This window comes from Danio aesculapii, chromosome 6 (assembly GCF_903798145.1).
Source record: "Danio aesculapii chromosome 6, fDanAes4.1, whole genome shotgun sequence".
In the NCBI taxonomy this organism is placed as follows: domain Eukaryota; kingdom Metazoa; phylum Chordata; class Actinopteri; order Cypriniformes; family Danionidae; genus Danio; species Danio aesculapii.
In genome coordinates this window covers 25124805-25144889 of record NC_079440.1, presented here as the reverse complement: position 1 = coordinate 25144889, position 20085 = coordinate 25124805, and the positions used below count along the sequence as shown (strand labels likewise).

Here is a 20085-nt window from a genome sequence, read left to right as displayed (position 1 = left end):
TTATTAGAGGGTGATATAAAATTATTTTTGTCAAAATAAATTTGATGTTCTTTGTCTAACAAAGCATCACCCTGAAACGCTCATGGATGCCCCGCCCATTTGAGTAAATTCCAATGAAATGCTTGTTTATTGTGACGTCACATGGTCATCCTCAAATCACGTTTTCTACGTCCAAACAGCGGAGGAGGGATCTGTACCCCGCTTTAAAAGTTCGGTCAACGCTAAGGCTGTTTGTTATGAGGATGAGAGACAAACAGCGTGGATTACCTTCTAAAACCCTCTGGAAATACAGCCACTCTTATAGTGACTATTTGCATTTTTTGATAGGTATGTGTCTTTACATTTAAAACAATTTGCGGTATTATGCGATTATACAGTTCGTTCACTGTGTTTAAATGGCTTGTTTTAACTAAAAGGCTCTAAATGGGTAATTTCATGTTTATTTATCTAAAATCTAAGCTTTTAAGATTTAATTACGTTAATGTATTCCAAAATTGCTGTAAATGTCACTTTTTAATTGGTTTGTTAATCAAAGGAAATTGTTGCATCAGTTTGTTCGATTTCACCAGATGTTTAAATGGCCTAGTAAAGTGAATAATGCAGATTAACGTTATCGTTACCGAGTTTCTTACCTGAACTCTGCGTTCAGTTGTTAGTAATAATGCCTTGGATTTTTTTAAGATTCATAATCATTATGGTTGTAAAACGTAAAAAGTAAAACGATAACGAGACGCTGTTTCGGTACTCCATTGTCTGTTATTACGCAATGAGCTGAGCAGTTTCACCGGCCACGTTGATTCTGACAACAGGAGTTTCATTGCGAAGTTTGACGACACGACGAAAAGAGGAAGAAGATTAGGGGATGGGGAGAGGGGCTATAAAATTAATGTGAATTGCAAATTACAATTGAATATTACAAAATGAATACAATTCTTTATTTACTTATTTATTAAATGTTAGTCAACACCTAAAGTGAATCAAAAAAGTTTTTCAAAATTGTCTTGAGAAATTTGTTCAGTAGTTCAATAGAACGTTTCAATCGTTGACTTCTCTATTATTGTATGTATATTTATAATCCATTTTTCAATACTTTGTGTACATGCGTTTTTTAAAATTAATGTTTTAGTAGTCGTTTATTTATTATTATTTAAACATTTTTATAATAATAATTTATTTATTTACTATAATTACTTTTTGGGCAGTGCATTAACTCTTATTAACCTAACAGGTTTGATATAGCACCACTAGCACCACCATGGCCACTTCAGCCAGTTCCAAATTGAGCAAAGCTATGAAACAGCAGTACATGGATCTCCCTCAGGGAGAAAAAGTTCAGGTCATGTACATCTGGATTGATGGAACCGGAGAGGGATTGAGATGCAAGACCAGGACTCTAGATTCTGAACCTAAATCTGTTGAAGGTAGTTGTTGTCTAATTGAGTTATAATCCTCTCTCTCTTTAAAAAGTGCATAGTTTTTGACTGAACATTTTTCTGTTCTGTTCCTTTAGAACTTCCCGAGTGGAACTTTGACGGTTCCAGCACATATCAGTCTGAAGGGTCCAATAGTGACATGTATTTGTTCCCCCAAGCCATGTTCAGAGATCCTTTCAGGAAAGACCCCAACAAATTGGTTCTGTGTGATGTTCTCAAATACAACCATAAACCTGCAGGTGAGTAAAATTTGACCCATAATTTATTTCAGTTAGTTTTTCAGTTAGTGTGAACCTATAGGTTGCAATAATCCTTTATGCCTTTCTCCCTTAAGAAACCAATCTTCGTCAGTCCTGTACGAAGATTATGGATATGGTCCAGAACCAGCATCCTTGGTTTGGAATGGAACAGGAATACACTCTTCTCGGCACAGATGGTCATCCTTTCGGTTGGCCCTCCAATGGCTTCCCTGGACCTCAAGGTACAAATCACCTGTGGATACATGATACTTCTAGGAAATCAGCAACATTTTAGTTAAGAGGTTTAACTGGAAACTGAATTTGTTTGATTCAGGTCCATATTACTGTGGTGTTGGAGCTGATAAGGCCTATGGACGAGATGTTGTAGAAGCCCATTATAGAGCCTGTCTGTATGCTGGAGTAAAAATCTGTGGCACCAATGCTGAAGTCATGCCTGCACAGGTAAATCTTTTAAGCAATGCTGTTATTCCTTAACTTTCAGATTTCAGATGCCATTATTTGGTTAAATAAAACATTTACATATTTTTATTCATTTATTTTTCCGGCCAATTGTCATTTCCTGGGCTGGGGTAGAATCTCAGAGCTTCGTAGTTCAAGAGCTCAGAGCTTCATAGTAAACGGACATCAAATTTGTAAAACTTTTAATACAAGAACTGTAGTATTTATCAGTAAGTACTATAGCAATCACCTATAACCACCCTTGGTTTCTCCTCTCATATGGGTGTATATAAAACAGGGATTGTCAACCTTTTTCACTTTTGGGTCCACTTCTTTCTCTGATCAATTTTTGAAGGCCCACCTGTCTGAAATTCTCTCTAAAATGTTTGTATGAAATCCTCATCTAAACTTCTTTATTAACAAATCTATAAATTATACATTTGTTGTGCTTCTATTATTTTCTATTATCAGCATTTTATTAAAAATATATAATTTTATTTGTGTGTGTGTGTGTATGTATGTATGTATGTGTATGTGTGTGTGTGTGTGTATATATATATATATATATATATATATATATATATATATATATATATATATATATATATATATATATATATATATATATATATATATATATATATATACACACACACACACATACACACATACACATATATATATATATATATATATATATATATATATATATATATATATATATATATATATATATATATATATATATATATATATATATATATATATATATATATATACACACACACACATACACACATACACATATATACATATATATATATATATATATATATATATATATATATATATATATATATATATATATATATATATATATATATATATATATATATATATATATTTATTATTATTATTTTTTTTTTTTTTAGAATTTATTTTTTTTAAACATGCAACGATTCAAAGAGAACCACAGGGTGACTGCAAAAGACCAGCTTCTGCTTTTAAACTGGATTGACTGAATATCTACTGTTCAAAAATATAAAGACAAATGTAAAACACCCTAAATCTATTAAAACGCGTCGATCTGATGGCAGCTGGATATTATTGGGAGATCGCTGACAAGAACAGTGAATGGCTCTGCCAGATTGCGTCTGAAGCTCGTATGCAAGTTTATTTTACTCTATGGCAGTTTATTCTAGTTTATTCTATGGCAGAAATGCCATTGAGCCTCACTAGATGCCCCTGTATGGGCACATGTCTGTTATAAAACGCTCACATGGTATTAATTTGGACAACTATGCAATTTATATTAAATGGTTCACACAAAAATACACAATGAGACTTTCACTTCATGCATAGTTTGTGAATGAACAGACTTGCGTGTACCAGATGCAGGTCATAAGGCTGTTTTTGCTCCAAGTTTAAAGTAATCAATCAGAACAGGAGAAAGTGCATTACTTAGATTTTTAATATAGCATATTAATGGAATCCAAAAATTAGAGTGTAATATTTAGAGTTAATTTTTAAGCTATCTCGCGGCCCACCTGCAGGATCGCTGAGGCCCACCGGTTGAGAATCCCTGATATAGAATATATGTGTGCATTGTAGAGTAAGATGTAGTGACATCAACTTGTTGTTTTTGTTTTTCAGTGGGAATTCCAAGTTGGCCCTTGTGAGGGGATTGAGATGGGAGACCATCTGTGGGTCGCCCGTTTCCTCCTGCACAGGGTTTGTGAAGACTTTGGTGTTGTGGCCTCTTTTGACCCCAAGCCTATTCCAGGCAACTGGAATGGAGCTGGCTGCCACACCAACTTCAGCACCAAGGAGATGCGTGAAGAAGGAGGTTTGAAGTAAGTGTTTCAAAAAGAGAACTGCATCATGATTCTAGCTGACGTGAATTAACAAAAAACATTTTCTTTTAATTTCAGGTACATTGAGGAGTCAATTGAGAGGCTTGGCAAGAGACACCAGTACCACATCCGTGCCTACGATCCTAAAGGAGGGCTGGACAATGCCAGACGTCTGACTGGCCATCACGAGACCTCTAACATCAACGAGTTTTCTGCTGGAGTGGCCAACCGTGGTGCTAGCATACGAATTCCACGATCTGTGGGTCAGGAAATGAAGGGCTATTTCGAAGACCGCCGTCCTTCAGCCAACTGTGATCCATACGCAGTCACTGAAGCTCTTATACGCACATGTCTGCTTAAAGAAGAGGGTGAAGAGCCAGAGAAATACATGTGAAAGACTGGACTGAAGCGTCATTTTAATAATGAAATCTATTATAGACGCCGTGTATTTTGAATTCATTAGTTGTCTGAAATGAGGTATGACACTAGATGGATCTTTTCTCCTTTTGTTGGTTGTAGAAACGCACATTGGGTCAGTTTATCCCACAATTTTAGCTTTTTCACTGTCAGTTTCTTTTTGTGATAAGCCCCGTAATGATACCAGATCTGGTCAAATGTCCTAGTTTGATAGAGATGGAAGTTTGCACCTATCGTTACTGCTACTTGGCCTTTTATAACTGAAGCTGTTCAGTGTATTGACTTTTTAATATTATTCAATTTTAACTTTTTATTTTTTTATTTTATAAACTAACTGTAGATATTTTAATGCATATTGTAGTCAGTTGTAGACTTTTCACAGGTTATAAATTATGGCACTGTTTGTCACTCACAGGGACCAAAATACAGTGTACTTGTATGGCGCTGACGGTTGCTCAAAGGGTTGTTTATTTCTTTTCAGTACCAGGTTTCAGAAAACACTATTAACTTGTCTTATTAAAAACATTTTTTATTAAAATGTGGTCTCCCTGTTATTTTTTTTTTCTTCCTTTTAGAAGTATTATTATTATTATTATTATTATTTGTGTTGTTTGTTAATCTAAATTAACAAATTTCAACCAAAATACAAGTAAAATGACTATAAACACCAAACTTTTTGCAAAGTTTTGTCTGCTTGTCACAACATTGTTAAAATGATCTCTGAAACACTAGACACCTACTCAAGTGCCATTGTTGTTCTGACTGTTAAGTACTCGCACAAACCTGTAGACTGAATGGATAAATCTCAAACTTTCCCTTTGTCTGGTATTCTTAAAAAAACTTGATATTTTAAACTAGTTTTTTTTTTTTTTTTTAGGCCCCTAATTGTTATTGTCATTTTTAAATGGATGCTAAAAAAGCATGACAATGTTCTGTTACAATTTAAGGTTGCACAATACTGGGGAAATACACAATTTTAAGTATGGTGATAATTTTTCTTGCAATGGCCCATAACAGTTTCTTAGACCTCGATTAGTGTAACTGATTCATTTTTATGTTAAAGTAATATAACATGAAAATCTTGTGCTTGAGTTAACCGCATCCTTTATTTTAGGTTTTTACATTTTCTTTTAATTAATAATCCAATACTTGAATATATTTGCCACATTATACAGTTTGCGTCACCAAAATGAATTTTGACTAAACTGGTAAACAAAATATTGTGTATATGCCTCAAAATAAGCTTATTTCACCATAACGTTACCAGTAGTTCTCACTCAGAAAGAATGTTTCATTCATAACCCACTAACTTTAAAAACACTTAACTAGGAGAAAGTTTGTTTCACATAAATCTGTATTTAGTTATAGAGTATGAGTATTCTGGAGCCAGAATATGAGTACTAATAAAAACAGCAGCAGAGCAACTTGGATTCCACAGACAATCCAGCCAATAAATAATTGTCTGTGTTCAAAAATCACTTGTGTTAAAAACATACATCCCTCCATTTTTGTCCAGATACATTTTTGTTGGACAGCTCTGATGAAATGCATTCTCAGAAGGTACTGAGGGAGATGGATGTTCAAGATATTGTGAAATAAGGGAGGACATTTGTTTTTAAGAAATCTTTTGGTGTGTTTTCATACCTTTCACCTAATTCCTCAAAATTGCACCAGATCAAGACAGTCGTGATGCAAAGCTGAAACCACAATGTCTGCTGGAAGGAAACTACACTGTAAAAAAAAAAGTTAACTCAAAATTGTAAGGCAACTTGCTGCAGAGCATTTTTGAGTTGACTCAACTTTCTACCCAAGTACTGCACTGGACTCGATTTAAGTTGAATAAACTCACAAAATGTCCTGAAGCTGGTTGCCTTAATTTTAAGTTGTCAGCCCTTTTTTACAGTGTAGTATTTCTCCCCAAAACGTAGCATAAAGTTGCATCTAGTTGCATTACTTAGTTACTTTGACATTGCCTTTATTTATAATCTGAGAAATGCTAAAATACATCAGCACTCACCTTTTACCACGTGAGGGTACATTGTTGATATATTACAATGGTAAGCAGGACTATCCTGGGTCAACAGAAACTTATGATATCCTCTGCAAACCAAAACACATGACTGTTTTGGACTCTAAATTATGTTACTGTATATGTTACAGTTCTAGGTCAAGTTTTGATGAATTGGCCACAACTCGTCCGACTGAGTTCATTGAACTGCGCAATGCTTTAATGGAACTGCTTATCCACTAAACAAACAAAATAGAAAAAGTTCAATATAAAAGCACTGACTGAAGTGTTCCAATGAAAAAGGCCACGTTTGTCAATGTGCACAGCTGCACACCACTCAAGCTAACCAAATAATGTCATTTCACACAAACATGGCAGCATTCTGAGAGGATGATGTCCCAACAGAGCTCGCACAATAAAGCAAAGAGAATTACTACAGCCACATCAAAATAAATAAGGTTTGATGTTGTTGGGAAATGATCAGCATTCTGGCATCACTTTAATTGCTTTAGAGGCTTTTACGCTGAACCTTGCGTTATTCATCAACATGGCAACAGCATTTTGGGGACATAAAACAAATCGTTTTTGTCTAAAATGTTACATAATTCAATATTTTAAAAATGGATACTGTTGAGATTTTTACATCAACATTCTCTTTATGTTGTTTTCTTTTTCTCTGTGTGTATAGTCCCCAGTTCCTGTTGTTCAAGGTCTGCATTCCCAAGGGAGAGTTCTGAGACCCGATCACATTTCTTGTGTATGAATACATTTCTTGAAAGGCAGTAATGTTCAGTAAGTCTGCTAAAATTTTAATGGGAGCAAGTAGTCTGACAATAGCCATTCCCTTTTGACATCTTTTAACAACAGCATTTTGACACCTTACTAACTGCTGAATTTGAAGTGAAAAGATTGATCCATGCTTGAATTTAACTAAATTTTAGATTTAGTTATGTTAATTGTTATTTAGGATAGGTGGTAACGTAAATGGTTAGGAAGACAGCAGTATGGAAGAAAAGATGTCAACAGAAGAGACCATGGAGGATCAGAAAAAGAGAGGAATCATAATGGAGTTGATGAAAAATCCATGTTGAAGAAAATGTTGAAAAGAGCATAGTCATTTCAGACCCTGAGTCCATTACAATGGACATCACATGTCAGCTCATGTTTTTTTTTTTTTACAGCTGCTTGGCCATGCATACATCATTATAGCATAATCTTTGTAACACTATACAACAATAACTACTATTTTAGCATTGCTGAAAGGGGTAGGTTTAGGGTTGGGGTAGACAATCATAAAACACAATCTAATTAGTTATTTAACAAATAACATAAATAATTCTCTTTAGTTTAATTATAGTCTTTAATTTAATTAGTTTATGTAAACTAGTACAAGAACCAGACTGCATTTAAACTATTAATTATTTGGTGAAAATGGTGGTTTCAGTGGCCAACTTTATTCCTGAGAAGCCAATTTAAATTTCTTTTTGTTTCATTTCATTGAATTTTTGGCCTATAGTTTTGCATGATGGATTTTTTTTTACTGTTACTGTTACAGTTACTTTTTTTTTACACTACACTACTGTGTTTACCAACGATGGACAATTCTGGTTCTGAAGAATGTAAACTTTAGGTCCCTTATTAATCTTACACACCTGAAAAATACAGCCTATTTTCAGCATTTCTTCCTTGGGAGCTTGCACCATAACAGGATAACAGAGGCAAGGTGGAAGTTCTAGATCTTGGCCCATATTCACAAAACATCTTAGTGCTAAAAGTAGCTCCTAACTTGCTGATTTAGGAGAAAATTTGTAAAATAATGGCTGTGTTGATTCTCAGTTTAGGACTCAAAAACGGTTTTCACAAAGCATTTTAGTATTAAGACTAGCTCCTAACTAAGTGAAATGTTAAAAGTATTGGAGTGGACTCCAAAAGCAAGTTGTGCGCTGCACTTTACATAGTTGTCTATATGTTGTTAAGCAGTGGCAACAGATGTCGAATGATGCCGGTGTGCGTATCCTTATAGAAAACTGTCCTTGAGTAGGAACAGTAAAGCCACAGGCACACCAACACAATCTCACGGCAATTCGTAACTTTTTAATTTAGTGGCTAATTCGTATGAATTCGTACGATCTAATCCATACAATTTAGTACGATTTGCTCATCCCCCAATGACGGTTGGGTTTAGGGGTGGCACACTGCACTTTTTGCACCATAGACTTCCATTCATACGCATGCGAAACACATGCTTGTGCGACAAGTTTTGCATGTCACTGCGTTTAAAAGTTCAAGCTTAGTGAACTCTGACCTGCATAATTGTATCACGTGCCAACAGATCAAAATATGACCTCTCTGTACAGACATTTGAATTAGAATTTACTACACGACCACTAGAAAAGCTTATTATAGTAGGAATGTGAGTAGTATGAATGGAATTCGAATGAATTATATCTGTGCCACTATCACATGACATACCAATTGAGTCACTTCACTCCCAATCATGAATTATCTTGTGTGGTATTATGGGATAGCTTAGAGTCCATACTGTTTTTTGAATACTATAAATTCAGACATACTACTCGGCTCGCATACTGTTTTACACATACTACATAGTAAGGAAGTATGTGGTTTTGTTTGCAGCCTATGACCAATCTCTCCTAAAATGTCTACTGCTGGCAATCTGCCCTGAAAAGAAAACATTTAAAAAACATTTGACCACAGTAAGTTCTTGCCTTAATCACTGAGGTATTCTAATATGGTAAGTAATTCTTTTAAAATATGTTTTTAATTGGCCATACAATATTTTCTCCAAAACATATTTACGAGAGACTCCTCCCCACCCCATCAGCTAATCATTGTGTGCATATTTAGTACTCATGCTGACATCATCCATAGCAACAAGGTAAAGGTAAATCACATATTAATCAAATATCAGCTCATGTTTTTTTTACAGCTGCTTGGCCATGCACACATCATTATAGTTTAATCTCTGTGACACTATACACAACAAAAACTATTATTTAAGCATTACTGTAAGGGGGTAGGTTTAGAGTTGGGGTATTTAATTATAAAACACAATGTAATGGGTATTTAATTTAGTTTATGGCTATTTGGTTAAATTCTTTCATTTATTTTCTTTTCAGCTTAGTCCCTTTATTAATGTGGGGTCGCCACAGCGGAATGAACCGCCAACTTATCCAGCACGTTTTTTACACAGCGGATGCCCTTCCAGCCGCAACCCATCTCTGGAAAACATCCATACACACTCATTCACACTCATACACAACGAACAATTTAGCCTACCCAATTCTCCTGTTCCGCATATCTTTGGACTGTGGGCGAAACCGGAGTACCCGGAGGAAACCCTAGCGAACACAGGGAGAACATGCAAACTCCACACAGAAACGCCAACTGACCCAGTCGAGGCTCGAACCATCGACCATCTTGCTGTGAGGTGACAGCACTACCTACTGCGCCACTGCGTCGCCCTATTTAGTTAAATTATAGCCTATAATTTAATTAGTTTTAATAAATTAGTACAAGAACCAAACTCAACTTGGTTCTTTTGCTTAAGCAGCGCCTTAATAATCATCTGCATTTAAACTATTAATTATATTTAGGGACAAAGCTGAACATTGTATTTTTATTTTTTTTTTTGCTTCTCTTGACTTTTCCTCTTTTTAAAATTTGTATTTATTATTTTTCTATAACAGACTCTCAGACATAAAGGTACACAAGCTGTCACTGGGGTGGTACCTTTTGAAAAGGTACACATTTGTACTTGAAGGGTTCATATTGGTACCTCAAAAGTATATATTAGTACCTTAAAATTTTAAGAGGAACACTTTTGTACTCTTTAGGTACGAATATGATATTACCTTTGGGGTATTAATATGGACCTTTTAATTACAAATTTGTACCTTTTCAAAAGGTACCACCCCAGTGACAGCTCGCGTACCTTTATTTCTTAGAGTGCATATAAATTTGGATGTACTAGTTTTTGGACCATTATGGTAACTTATTTTGTTAGATAAGCTCCAGATTTGGCTTCAGTACTGACTAATCTAATGTATATGCACAAATATAATATTGTATAGCTTCCCATTAAAAATATGAATTTAAAAGATAGATTTGTGAGGGCTGTACTTATTTATGCTGAGAACTATATATGAGCAAGAACTACTGGTCTGCAATGCAGAAAATAGATATTTAAGTCATGTGAACAAGGATGTTTTGGCAACAATGTCTCCTGCATGCAATGCTTTTTTAAAACACAAAGGAAAATCATGTCTTACATTGTTGTCATGTAAACTTACATTTATTTTCATAAACATTGACAGATGCCACAGACTGCCCGCAATCCATTCACTGACTCAAATCATACTGTTCACAAAACTGGAAAGCAAGTGCAGAAATCCAAGACGCCATCGAGGCAATGAGAGTAGAGACTACTGGAAAACCAAATTATGTTTGAAATGTGCAGGGTTCATATTATGTAAGTTTCTGGATTAAAACTCATTGCATTGCAGTCATTGATTTCCATAATGTAGGTTCATGAACAGCTCGTTTTAAAGACTTTAAATATTAAGAAAAATCTATATATGAATATTTAAATAGATTTTTTAAAGCCATTATTAATGTTTATTGACAATTCAAAACTATTTGATTATATAATATTCAATATAGCATCGGTGGGGGAGTTGGGAAGCATGATCACCACACAGCAAGAAGGTTGCTGTTTCGCACTTCAGCTGGGTCAGCTGGCATTTCTGTGTGGAGTCTGAATGTTTCACTGTGATGGGTTTCCTCCGGGTGCTCCGGTTTTCCCCATAAGTCCAAAGACATGTGGTATAGGTGAATTGGGTAGGCTAAATTGTCCGTAATGTATGTGTGTGAATGAGTGTGTGTGGATGTTTCTCAGTGATGGACTGCGGCTGGAAGGGCATCCCCTGCGTAAAAACATATGCTGGATAAGTTGGCGGTTCATTCTGCTGTGGTGACCCCAGATAATAAAGCGACAAGTCGAAAAGAAAATGAATGAATGAATATTCAATGTAAGTATAGATAGTTATAATTTATATAAAATAAATTCGGGTGGCACGGTGGCTCAGTGGTTAGCATTGTCGTCTCACAGCAAGCTGATTCGAGTCCCGGCTGGATCAGTTGGCATGTCCTCCCCATGTTTGCGTGGGTTTCCTCAGGTTTCCCCCGCAGTCCAAAGATTTGCAGTATAGGTGAATCGGGTAAGCTAAATTGACTGTAGTGTATAATTGTGTGTGTGAACGAGAATGTATGGGTGTTTCCCAATACTGGGTTGCGGCTGGAAGGGCATCTGCTACCTAAAACATATGCTGGAATAGTTGGTGGTTCATTTCACTGTGGAAACCTCTGAAATAGAGACTAAGCCAAAGAAAAATGAATGAATGAATAAAATAAATTCATTATTAGCAACTTAATAAAAAAAGCTTTAAGTCTTTGATTTGGAGCATTAACAAAAAAGTCTGAGACTGGAAGTACCTTTGTAGCATTGGATATATTTTACTAACAGCTGATTTGTCCATTTTGGGTTTGCGTGGTCTAACTCAGAATAAATCCTGCTCCATAGCAGGATAGCCATGTAGCATATGTTACCATAGCAAGAAATCCAGATCAAAACCAACCTACCTTCTTGAGCCCAACTCTTGAGTTTGCTCAAATTAAATGCAAACTTACCTGGATAAAACACAAACTGGCTTTGTGCAATGGCCTTTGTTATTTCATATATTTATTTCCTTTCTCTTTGTAAGTTTTGGTACTTTTGTTGTTTTTTTGTTATTATTTCGAAGACCATTGAAATAACTAAAATCAATTGGCAAAGTGACAAGATCTGCCTGAAAATACTCTAGCTGTGTGTTCCCTGAAAGAACGTTCATCAGCCAATCAGAATTAAACATTCAACAGCTTTCCCATTATATAATCTCTCTGACAGTGTCATTCAGTTCAGCATGAGCAACAGGACAAACATGCCTCAAGCCTCGATCAGAACAATCTCACCAATCACAGTTCAGCGTGTTTCATGCTCTGAATGAATATCAGCACTGATTGGGCTTATTAGAAGTCTGATCTCAGCACGCAACACAAGCACTGGCCTATATGAATGCATTTTCTACCCTGCAGGATTTAAAGGATCCATTTTCTGTGACTTCACTAATAGAGGACCAGACTGAATCTGCATACTTTTTTATTTCATTTTCATCACATAATTTTGTAAAAAAAAAATAAATAAATAAATAAATAATGTCATGAAAAACCTAATATAAATTAAAAAAAACTGATTTAAGGTTTGCAATCAAAATCAAAATAGAACTCATTTAGAACCCCCTTTTTGTACACAAATGACAAAAAGACTATATTACTTAATTTTATTTAAGTTTTTTCATAATTTAATTATTCATTGGGGCATCATGATGGCACAGTGGGTAGCACAATCGCCTCACAGCAAGAAGGTTGCTGGGTCAGTTGGTTCACGTGGGTTTCCTTCGGGTGCTCCGGTTTCCCCTAAAGTCCAAAGACATGCGGTGCAGGTCAATTGAATAAGCTAAAATGGCCGTAGTGTATGAGTGTAAATGCAGGAGTATATGGGTGTTTCCTAGTGTTGGGTTGCGGCTGGAAGGGCATCCGCTGCGTAAAACTTATGCTGGATAAGTTGGCGATTTATCATTCAGTCACTAATTTTAATTTGGCTAAGACCATTTATTCATCAGGGGTCGCTACATAGACTGCAGCTCTGTACAAGAAGTTTGGCCAGAGGAGAAATGGTCCTGCCCAACTGGGCCTGGCTTTTTTTCCTTCACTTTCGTCAATTGGTAAAGTTTGTTCTGTGCTGCTGTCACCACTGGCTTGCATGGTTCGGGCTTGTGAAGCTGTGCATCGATGGATTTGCTCTTCAGTGTTTGGACTTTCAGCAGTGAAAATTAAACCACACTGAACTGAACTAAATTGAACTTCAACACTAAAACTACACTGACACCGTTTCAATTTACTATAATCTTCTATGTTAAGCTGCTTTGACAAATAAAAGCGCTATAGAAATAAAGATGAATTTAATAAAAAATCTAAAAAGATAAATATTTACACACTGAGGCAATATATAGACTGAAGAATAGACTCAATAATCTGTGGAAATCTGCAGATTTCTGTTGGTGCAGATTCCGTGTGGGCCTACTAATGGGTAGTTGGTGGTTGTGAGTTGATGTGTAATGATAATGCAATTTTGCATGTCCTTTTGCACAACCTCTCTCGTGCACACACAGAAGCACACACAAACCTGAAGAAAAAGAGATATTGGTAAGGCATGGCTGATTGGTGCCATGTGCAGATCACATGCAGCGACAGTGAGAACCATGTGGTGGAAATGCAATTACACCCTTCAACCACAAATGCCATTTACTCGAGCACAAAAAAGCAGTCAGTTCTTGAAGGACAAGTCTGAAAGTGGAGTTTCAAATTCAACATGAAAATACAGAAAGAATTCTTTAGTTGAGGTAGTTAAAACGTGAAACGTGAGCTGCTCGGTTGCCATGGAAGCCATAGAGCCAAGACAATGTGTGTTTTGTGCAGCTAAGATGGGGGATGGAGGAAGGGGTGTTGGAAGTTATGTAACAAATCTGGGTCAAACATACATTCCCCCACTAACAATGATCAGGTCATCTGCTTGGTTGAACACTCTAAATAAAAACTGCACAAATCATCTGTTGCGGAAAGCTGATCATTGTAAAAGACTCCAGTGATCACATCTATAATTATCAACTTACATAAAAGCAGAATTCATTAACAATCTATAGGCCATCCAAATGTCCTTTTACAGCTAAATGAATCACCATGCTTAACCTGTTGAGACCTGTTAGACTTCACACGGACAGCACGTGACGTTAGTGAATGACTAAGCTAGGGCCTAAAATTAAGACTCACCAAACAAGTAAAAACTGGTACGGACAAGTGTATGTAACATTTTTACTCACTAAACTGCCTGTAGATTTTTTATCATTAGCTCTAACAACACCTGAGTATGTGATATTGTTTAGAATGACTATGAAATCACAAAATCTGCTGTGCAGCACTGATGTTTTCACGTGAGCAGCTCATGATTACAGGGTTTTCAGTATCAAGCTTATAACATGCATTTAAAAACAGAACATGTGATAAACATTAGCTTTTAATGACAAGGATTTATAAAAGTCGATTTGTAAATAGTTTATTTGGTCAACTTTAGAAGCTTTCCTAAAGATACATCGGCTATGTGGTTTTTCACCCAAATAAAAGCTCTGTTTTATCATTTGAAATGAAAAGAATAAAAATTATTATATTACAAAGCTAGCATTTTTTGTTGACTGATTAAATAATGATAGAATCATTATTGTATAATGGATAATCACAATCACAATATATATATATATATATATATATATATATATATATATATATATATATATATATATATATATATATATATACATATATATATATATATATATATATATATATATATATATATATGTATATATATATATATATATATATAATAATAATAATAATAATAATAATAATTTCAATTAAACTTGCTTCTTAATTTTTTATTATGTACTTGCAGTTTTGTTTATAAAAAAAAGTAAAATACTTTACTTTAGACTAAATGTCATTTCATGGCAGAATCTAATGAAAGATAATAGACAGTGGTGTAGTGTAACAAATTACAATTACTCAAATTACTGAAATGGAGTTTTTCTCAGAAATTGTTATTTAATAAATAGATTTCAAAATGTGTACTTTTAATTTCCCTTCAGTAAATTTTTAGTGCATTATACTGAACAACCGCACGACATGGGTGATTTATAATTGCAGCAAACTGTTTGGAAGCATTAAAAGTGTCCAAGAAGATGTCCAAAATCTTTACACATATTGACCCAGAGACTGTTTAGATGCATGTTACTGATGACGTCTGTTTACTGTATGATGACCGAAATGACGTTGTGCCCAAACCTCGTGGGGACATTGCATTTTATTTGGAAATGAAAATCCAGTTGACGTCAGAACATCAATGACATCAATGTCCAACCTAAAATCAACTAAATATCAACGTCTAATGATGTTACAGCTTGACGTTGTTACCCCTATGGCGTCTATGAGATGTTGGATTTTGGTTGCCATACCTGACAAATAGATGTCAATATTTTATGTCAATATGACATTGGTTTAAGATGTTGGCTCAACGTTGGATTTTAGTCACTTATTAACACAACCTAAAATCAACCAAATATCAACATCATTAGATGGCGTTATTGGACGTCAATATAACGTTGCCCTTAGACACTGGCTAGACATTGAATTTTGGTCACCTGACATCACAACCTAAATCTAACCTAATATTAACATCTTATGATGTTGTGTGCCTGCTGGGCAATACCTAAATGAACTACAGAATGTTACGTTTACACATGTGAATACATCAGCTTTTTACAGCATTATACTCACTACTCAAGAGTACTTTTGAAAGGGCTACTTTTTACTCATACTTTGAGTAATATTTATAACAGATACTTTTAGGCCCAATCCCAGTTCTACCCCTTAGCTCTTCGCCTGTCCCAATTCTCTGTAGCTTGAAGGCGTTGGGCTAAGAGGAAGGGCTAGATACCCCTCGAAAGGGAGGTTTTTCAGGAGCACACTCAAAACCAAGGGGTAAGAACATTTCCCAGAATACACAAGCCACAACGGCAGCATAGCTGCACCCGGAAGTCAGGAGAGGCACAAATTAGTATTTTTTTGTCATTATTACAAATTTTTACAACAAACAAGCGTATGTTTTAATATATTTATAACCGCGTTTGTGTTTTACCATCATGCTTAAAAAAATGCTTAAAAATAAAAACCGCAAAATTTCGCTATCTATAATCCCTAGTAATAACTCCTGTATAGCAGTCCCACAACATTCTGTCACTCGATGACACTCGAATCCCCTGTCAGAAAAGTCTAGTGGCTGGGAATAAGTTTTTACAGTGTCTGGTGTAATCCTAATCTTGTTTTCTTGTGTTTACGTTGATGAATATGGCCAGCGTGTAAATGCACAATACAGTTACGAGCTTATTGCCACATTATATCATCATGATAACATGATATCATTGCCTTCAGTGATGTCCTGAAGATAAATACCAAAGAAATAAAGCAACTGTAATAACTACAGCAGCCGCGATCGTCTGATCTCATATAAAGCAAGAGCTCATGATGACATATGATGACGTGTGCAGGTGGTGTAGTGCTGTCCCATTTCTTAGGGGTAAATTTTGAAGCCCTTGCCCTTCACACTCTGTTTGAAGGGCCAAGGGGAAGAAGTAGGGAAAGGGGAAGGGGTAGGGGAAGAGGTAGGGGTACAAAAGTAGAATTAGGATTGGACCCTACTCTACTCGCTCTACATTTTTAGGCAAGTAATGATACTTTTACTCATGTATGATTTTTCACTACTCTTTCCACCACTGATAATAGGTATATAAAAATATATACCTTTGACCTTTTGATATCTTCAGCAGCGTTTGTTTAGGTAAAACGCTGATATGATGCTAGATACAAGGCTGTTTGCAGCTGAAAAAGCAGTTAGTTGTGAGAATAAAAGAGGACAAAATGTCCACCAGACATTTAACGTCTGGTCTTTGCAGCTGTGTGCCAGTTATTAGCACGTACTTTGGAGGAAAATACATTGAGGTCTCCTGTTTTGTGGATGTCCATCAGTGGTATGGAAAAGTAACAAATGTATGCTGCGTGTTACTGAAAATAAAAATGCTGACCTGTATGATGAAGAAAAAAAAACATATATTTGAATAAAATCAATAAAATTAAGAAGTGTTTTTGATACAGCAGGGTGATTCACTGTTTTTACAGCTGCATTTTTTCCAGACTGTCTACAAAAGATCAGACTGTCTGCAAGAAACCCAAGAAAGACCCACTGGAGTGAAAGGGGAAGTTTGAATGAAATGATAATCTAAACTGAATGTTAAATAATATAAGACTTGTTCCTGCAAAAGTATAATAATAATAATAATAATAATAATAATAATAATAATAATAATAATAAAAATAATAATTCACTATAGCTAATAAGTCACTAGGCTAACAGAAGGACTGTCCACAATTTTGCTTAACAATATGGACCAGCAAAAAAAAGTTTAAGAAACAACTCTGGATCAAGTAAAACAAAAAGTCTTTCTATAGAAAATGCGTATAGACACATATCTATGAAACAAGTCCTATCAGGAAGTTTTGATTAGTATGCAGTCAGATAAATTATTGTTTAAATCTGTGGTGCATTTAGGTAAAACATTGTGGTGTTCAGGTCTTACTTTGAACTCTCCATGAGACTCTCCTCATTTCATCTTGCCATGAGAACAAAGAAAGTGCTGTCATTAGAGGTCAAGGCCCAATAAAAAAGGGCATGTGTGACCAAAGAAGCTCCACTGACATGGAATTAGCATCAAAATAGCAGAGATTTCATTTGTGTTGCTCCTGTACAGCGTGGCATTTGTTGTTGTTGCCTATCCCATAAACAGTATATCTGAAATGAGCACTGTTCTCAGCCTTCAGCAAACCACATTATTTTAAAGTGAATAACTGCTTAAACTCTTTGCTTGTTACACAAACCAGTCACATAACTTCAAAAGTAGAAGTCATTTTTAGATTTCAATGGGGGAAAAAATATGACAATAAATGAAGTGACGTTTTATTTTGGGTAAACTAAGCCCTTTCAATATTTTCAGCATTTGATTTGTTGCATATGAACACAGGGATATGCACACTATATAACTACTAATTGCATAGTGCATTTCCATTTTCTGAACTTCTTCCCCATAAAAATTATGAGCAGGGACATCATAATAGGAAGAGGATTAGGATGATTCTGTGGTGAGATGTGGTTCAGAATGCAAATTATAAGCTGCTAAACTCAAATTTAATTTAAGACATAAAAATAGGTGCAAGGTGCTTGTCATAAATCGCGAATGATCAGTGTTTTCAAACAAATAACATTTATTTTGGGTTTCAGATATTCAAATACACATAAATACTAGGAAAGCTTAACGAGACGGCAATAATTATTATTTTTAAATATAATTGTATGCAGCGTGTGTAATGTACATCAGATAAACACTGAGTACGTTTACATGGACACCAATAATCCAATTTTAATGTGATTAAGACAATACTCTGATTAAGAGTCTACCATGTAGACAGTGATTTTTGATTCATTTAATCCAATTAAGGTCATAATCGAACTAAACAGAAATCGAATTAAGACATGTGAGTATGCAGATTTTATTTGCATTATAAGTGCAGTTCAGACGTAAACACCGCAATCAAACTATTACCTTCGTGTAGGAATTTTGCCGCATTTTGTGACAGGATTAGATTAGATACACACGGCAGTTTGACACTATTCTCTGTACCTACTGAGTCAGTGAAGAACGCTACGGTTACTAAAGTAACCCTTCGTTCCCCGAGGGGGGGAACGGAAATGCTATGTGGAAACTTCCACTATGGGGATTTCGTCAGAATCCAATCATCTGAAAGAGTATAAAAACGGGCCAATGAAATGTCAATGAGTTGGCAGCGTCAGTGTGCACAGCTGGCGTCAATGACAATCAGTCATGCTATAAAGACGCAGCCAGTGCCATGCTCGACATCCTTTTCTAGCTGAAGAGACTTTCACGCTCAACAGCTAAGGGACAATCGTTGTGGCGAAGGAACATAGCATTTCCGTTCCCCCCCTCGGGGAACGAAGGGTTACTTTAGTAACCGTAGCGTTCCCCTTCGGATGGGGAACTCCAATGCTATGTGGAAACTTCCACTATGGGGAAATCTATGGAAAACGCCACAATGAAAGAACCTTACTGCGTCCCTGGTGAAGGGTGTGCCACGCAGTAGAGCGAGCGCACCTACAACGCCCCGAGACACAGTCTTCCAACGTGTCCCCTGGCCCTCACTTACCTGTTCAGAAACAGTTATGTTTTTCGGGGAGTCGCAATAACCCAGTAAAATAGGTTTTGATACGACAGTACGTTGGGAAAGCGTTCAGTCCCGATAGGGAGGACGCTGCGGAGCTCACCTGTTACCCAGAGGGGAGACCTGGTGACAACCTATGGACTAGCCCAGAGATGGGGAGTCCTTGCATAAGGATGGTTAGCGGGGAGGGAAGACACGAGCCTGCCCTAGAAGGGGGGACTATACCGTGGCTGAGTGAACGTATGGGATCGCCAGCGGGGATCACACATAGCAGGCACCTACACCCAGAACGCGGGCTGACCAGCGGGCATGCCGACAACGTAACGGGCCAACACCTGACTCCTCCGCTGAGTCAGGTGCTGGGGGCCTCGGAGGAACTCTGCAGGGTTCGCCAAAGAAATGGGGAACTAAACTGACAAAGCTGAAAAAGCGCACGTATCTCCGGGTTAGGGAGAGTGGCGCAGCAAGCGTGTTTCGACACCTCAACCGTTTCCTCAATCACCAAGGGTTGCCTAATACCCTTGAGGAAACCGGCTCCACTCGCAGATTGTAACCTTGCAAATGTATTGGGTGTCACCCAACCCGTAGCTCTACAAATGTCTGTCAGAGAGGCGCCGCGTGCTAACGCCCAGGAGGATGCGATGCTCCGTAGTGGAGTG

General features: G+C 36.3%; 1 protein-coding gene across 1 annotated transcript; it reads left to right on the top strand.

Moving 5' to 3' along the window:
• Positions 1-219: 219 nt before the first annotated feature.
• On the top strand, positions 220-4939 carry glulb (glutamate-ammonia ligase (glutamine synthase) b). Its single transcript, XM_056459826.1, has 7 exons — positions 220-327; positions 1229-1421; positions 1511-1672; positions 1768-1914; positions 2007-2134; positions 3785-3984; positions 4063-4939. The coding sequence occupies exons 2-7, from the start codon at positions 1256-1258 to the stop codon at positions 4376-4378; spliced, it is 1119 nt and encodes a 372-aa protein (XP_056315801.1). The 5' UTR covers positions 220-327; positions 1229-1255; the 3' UTR covers positions 4379-4939.
• Positions 4940-20085: the final 15146 nt, after the last annotated feature.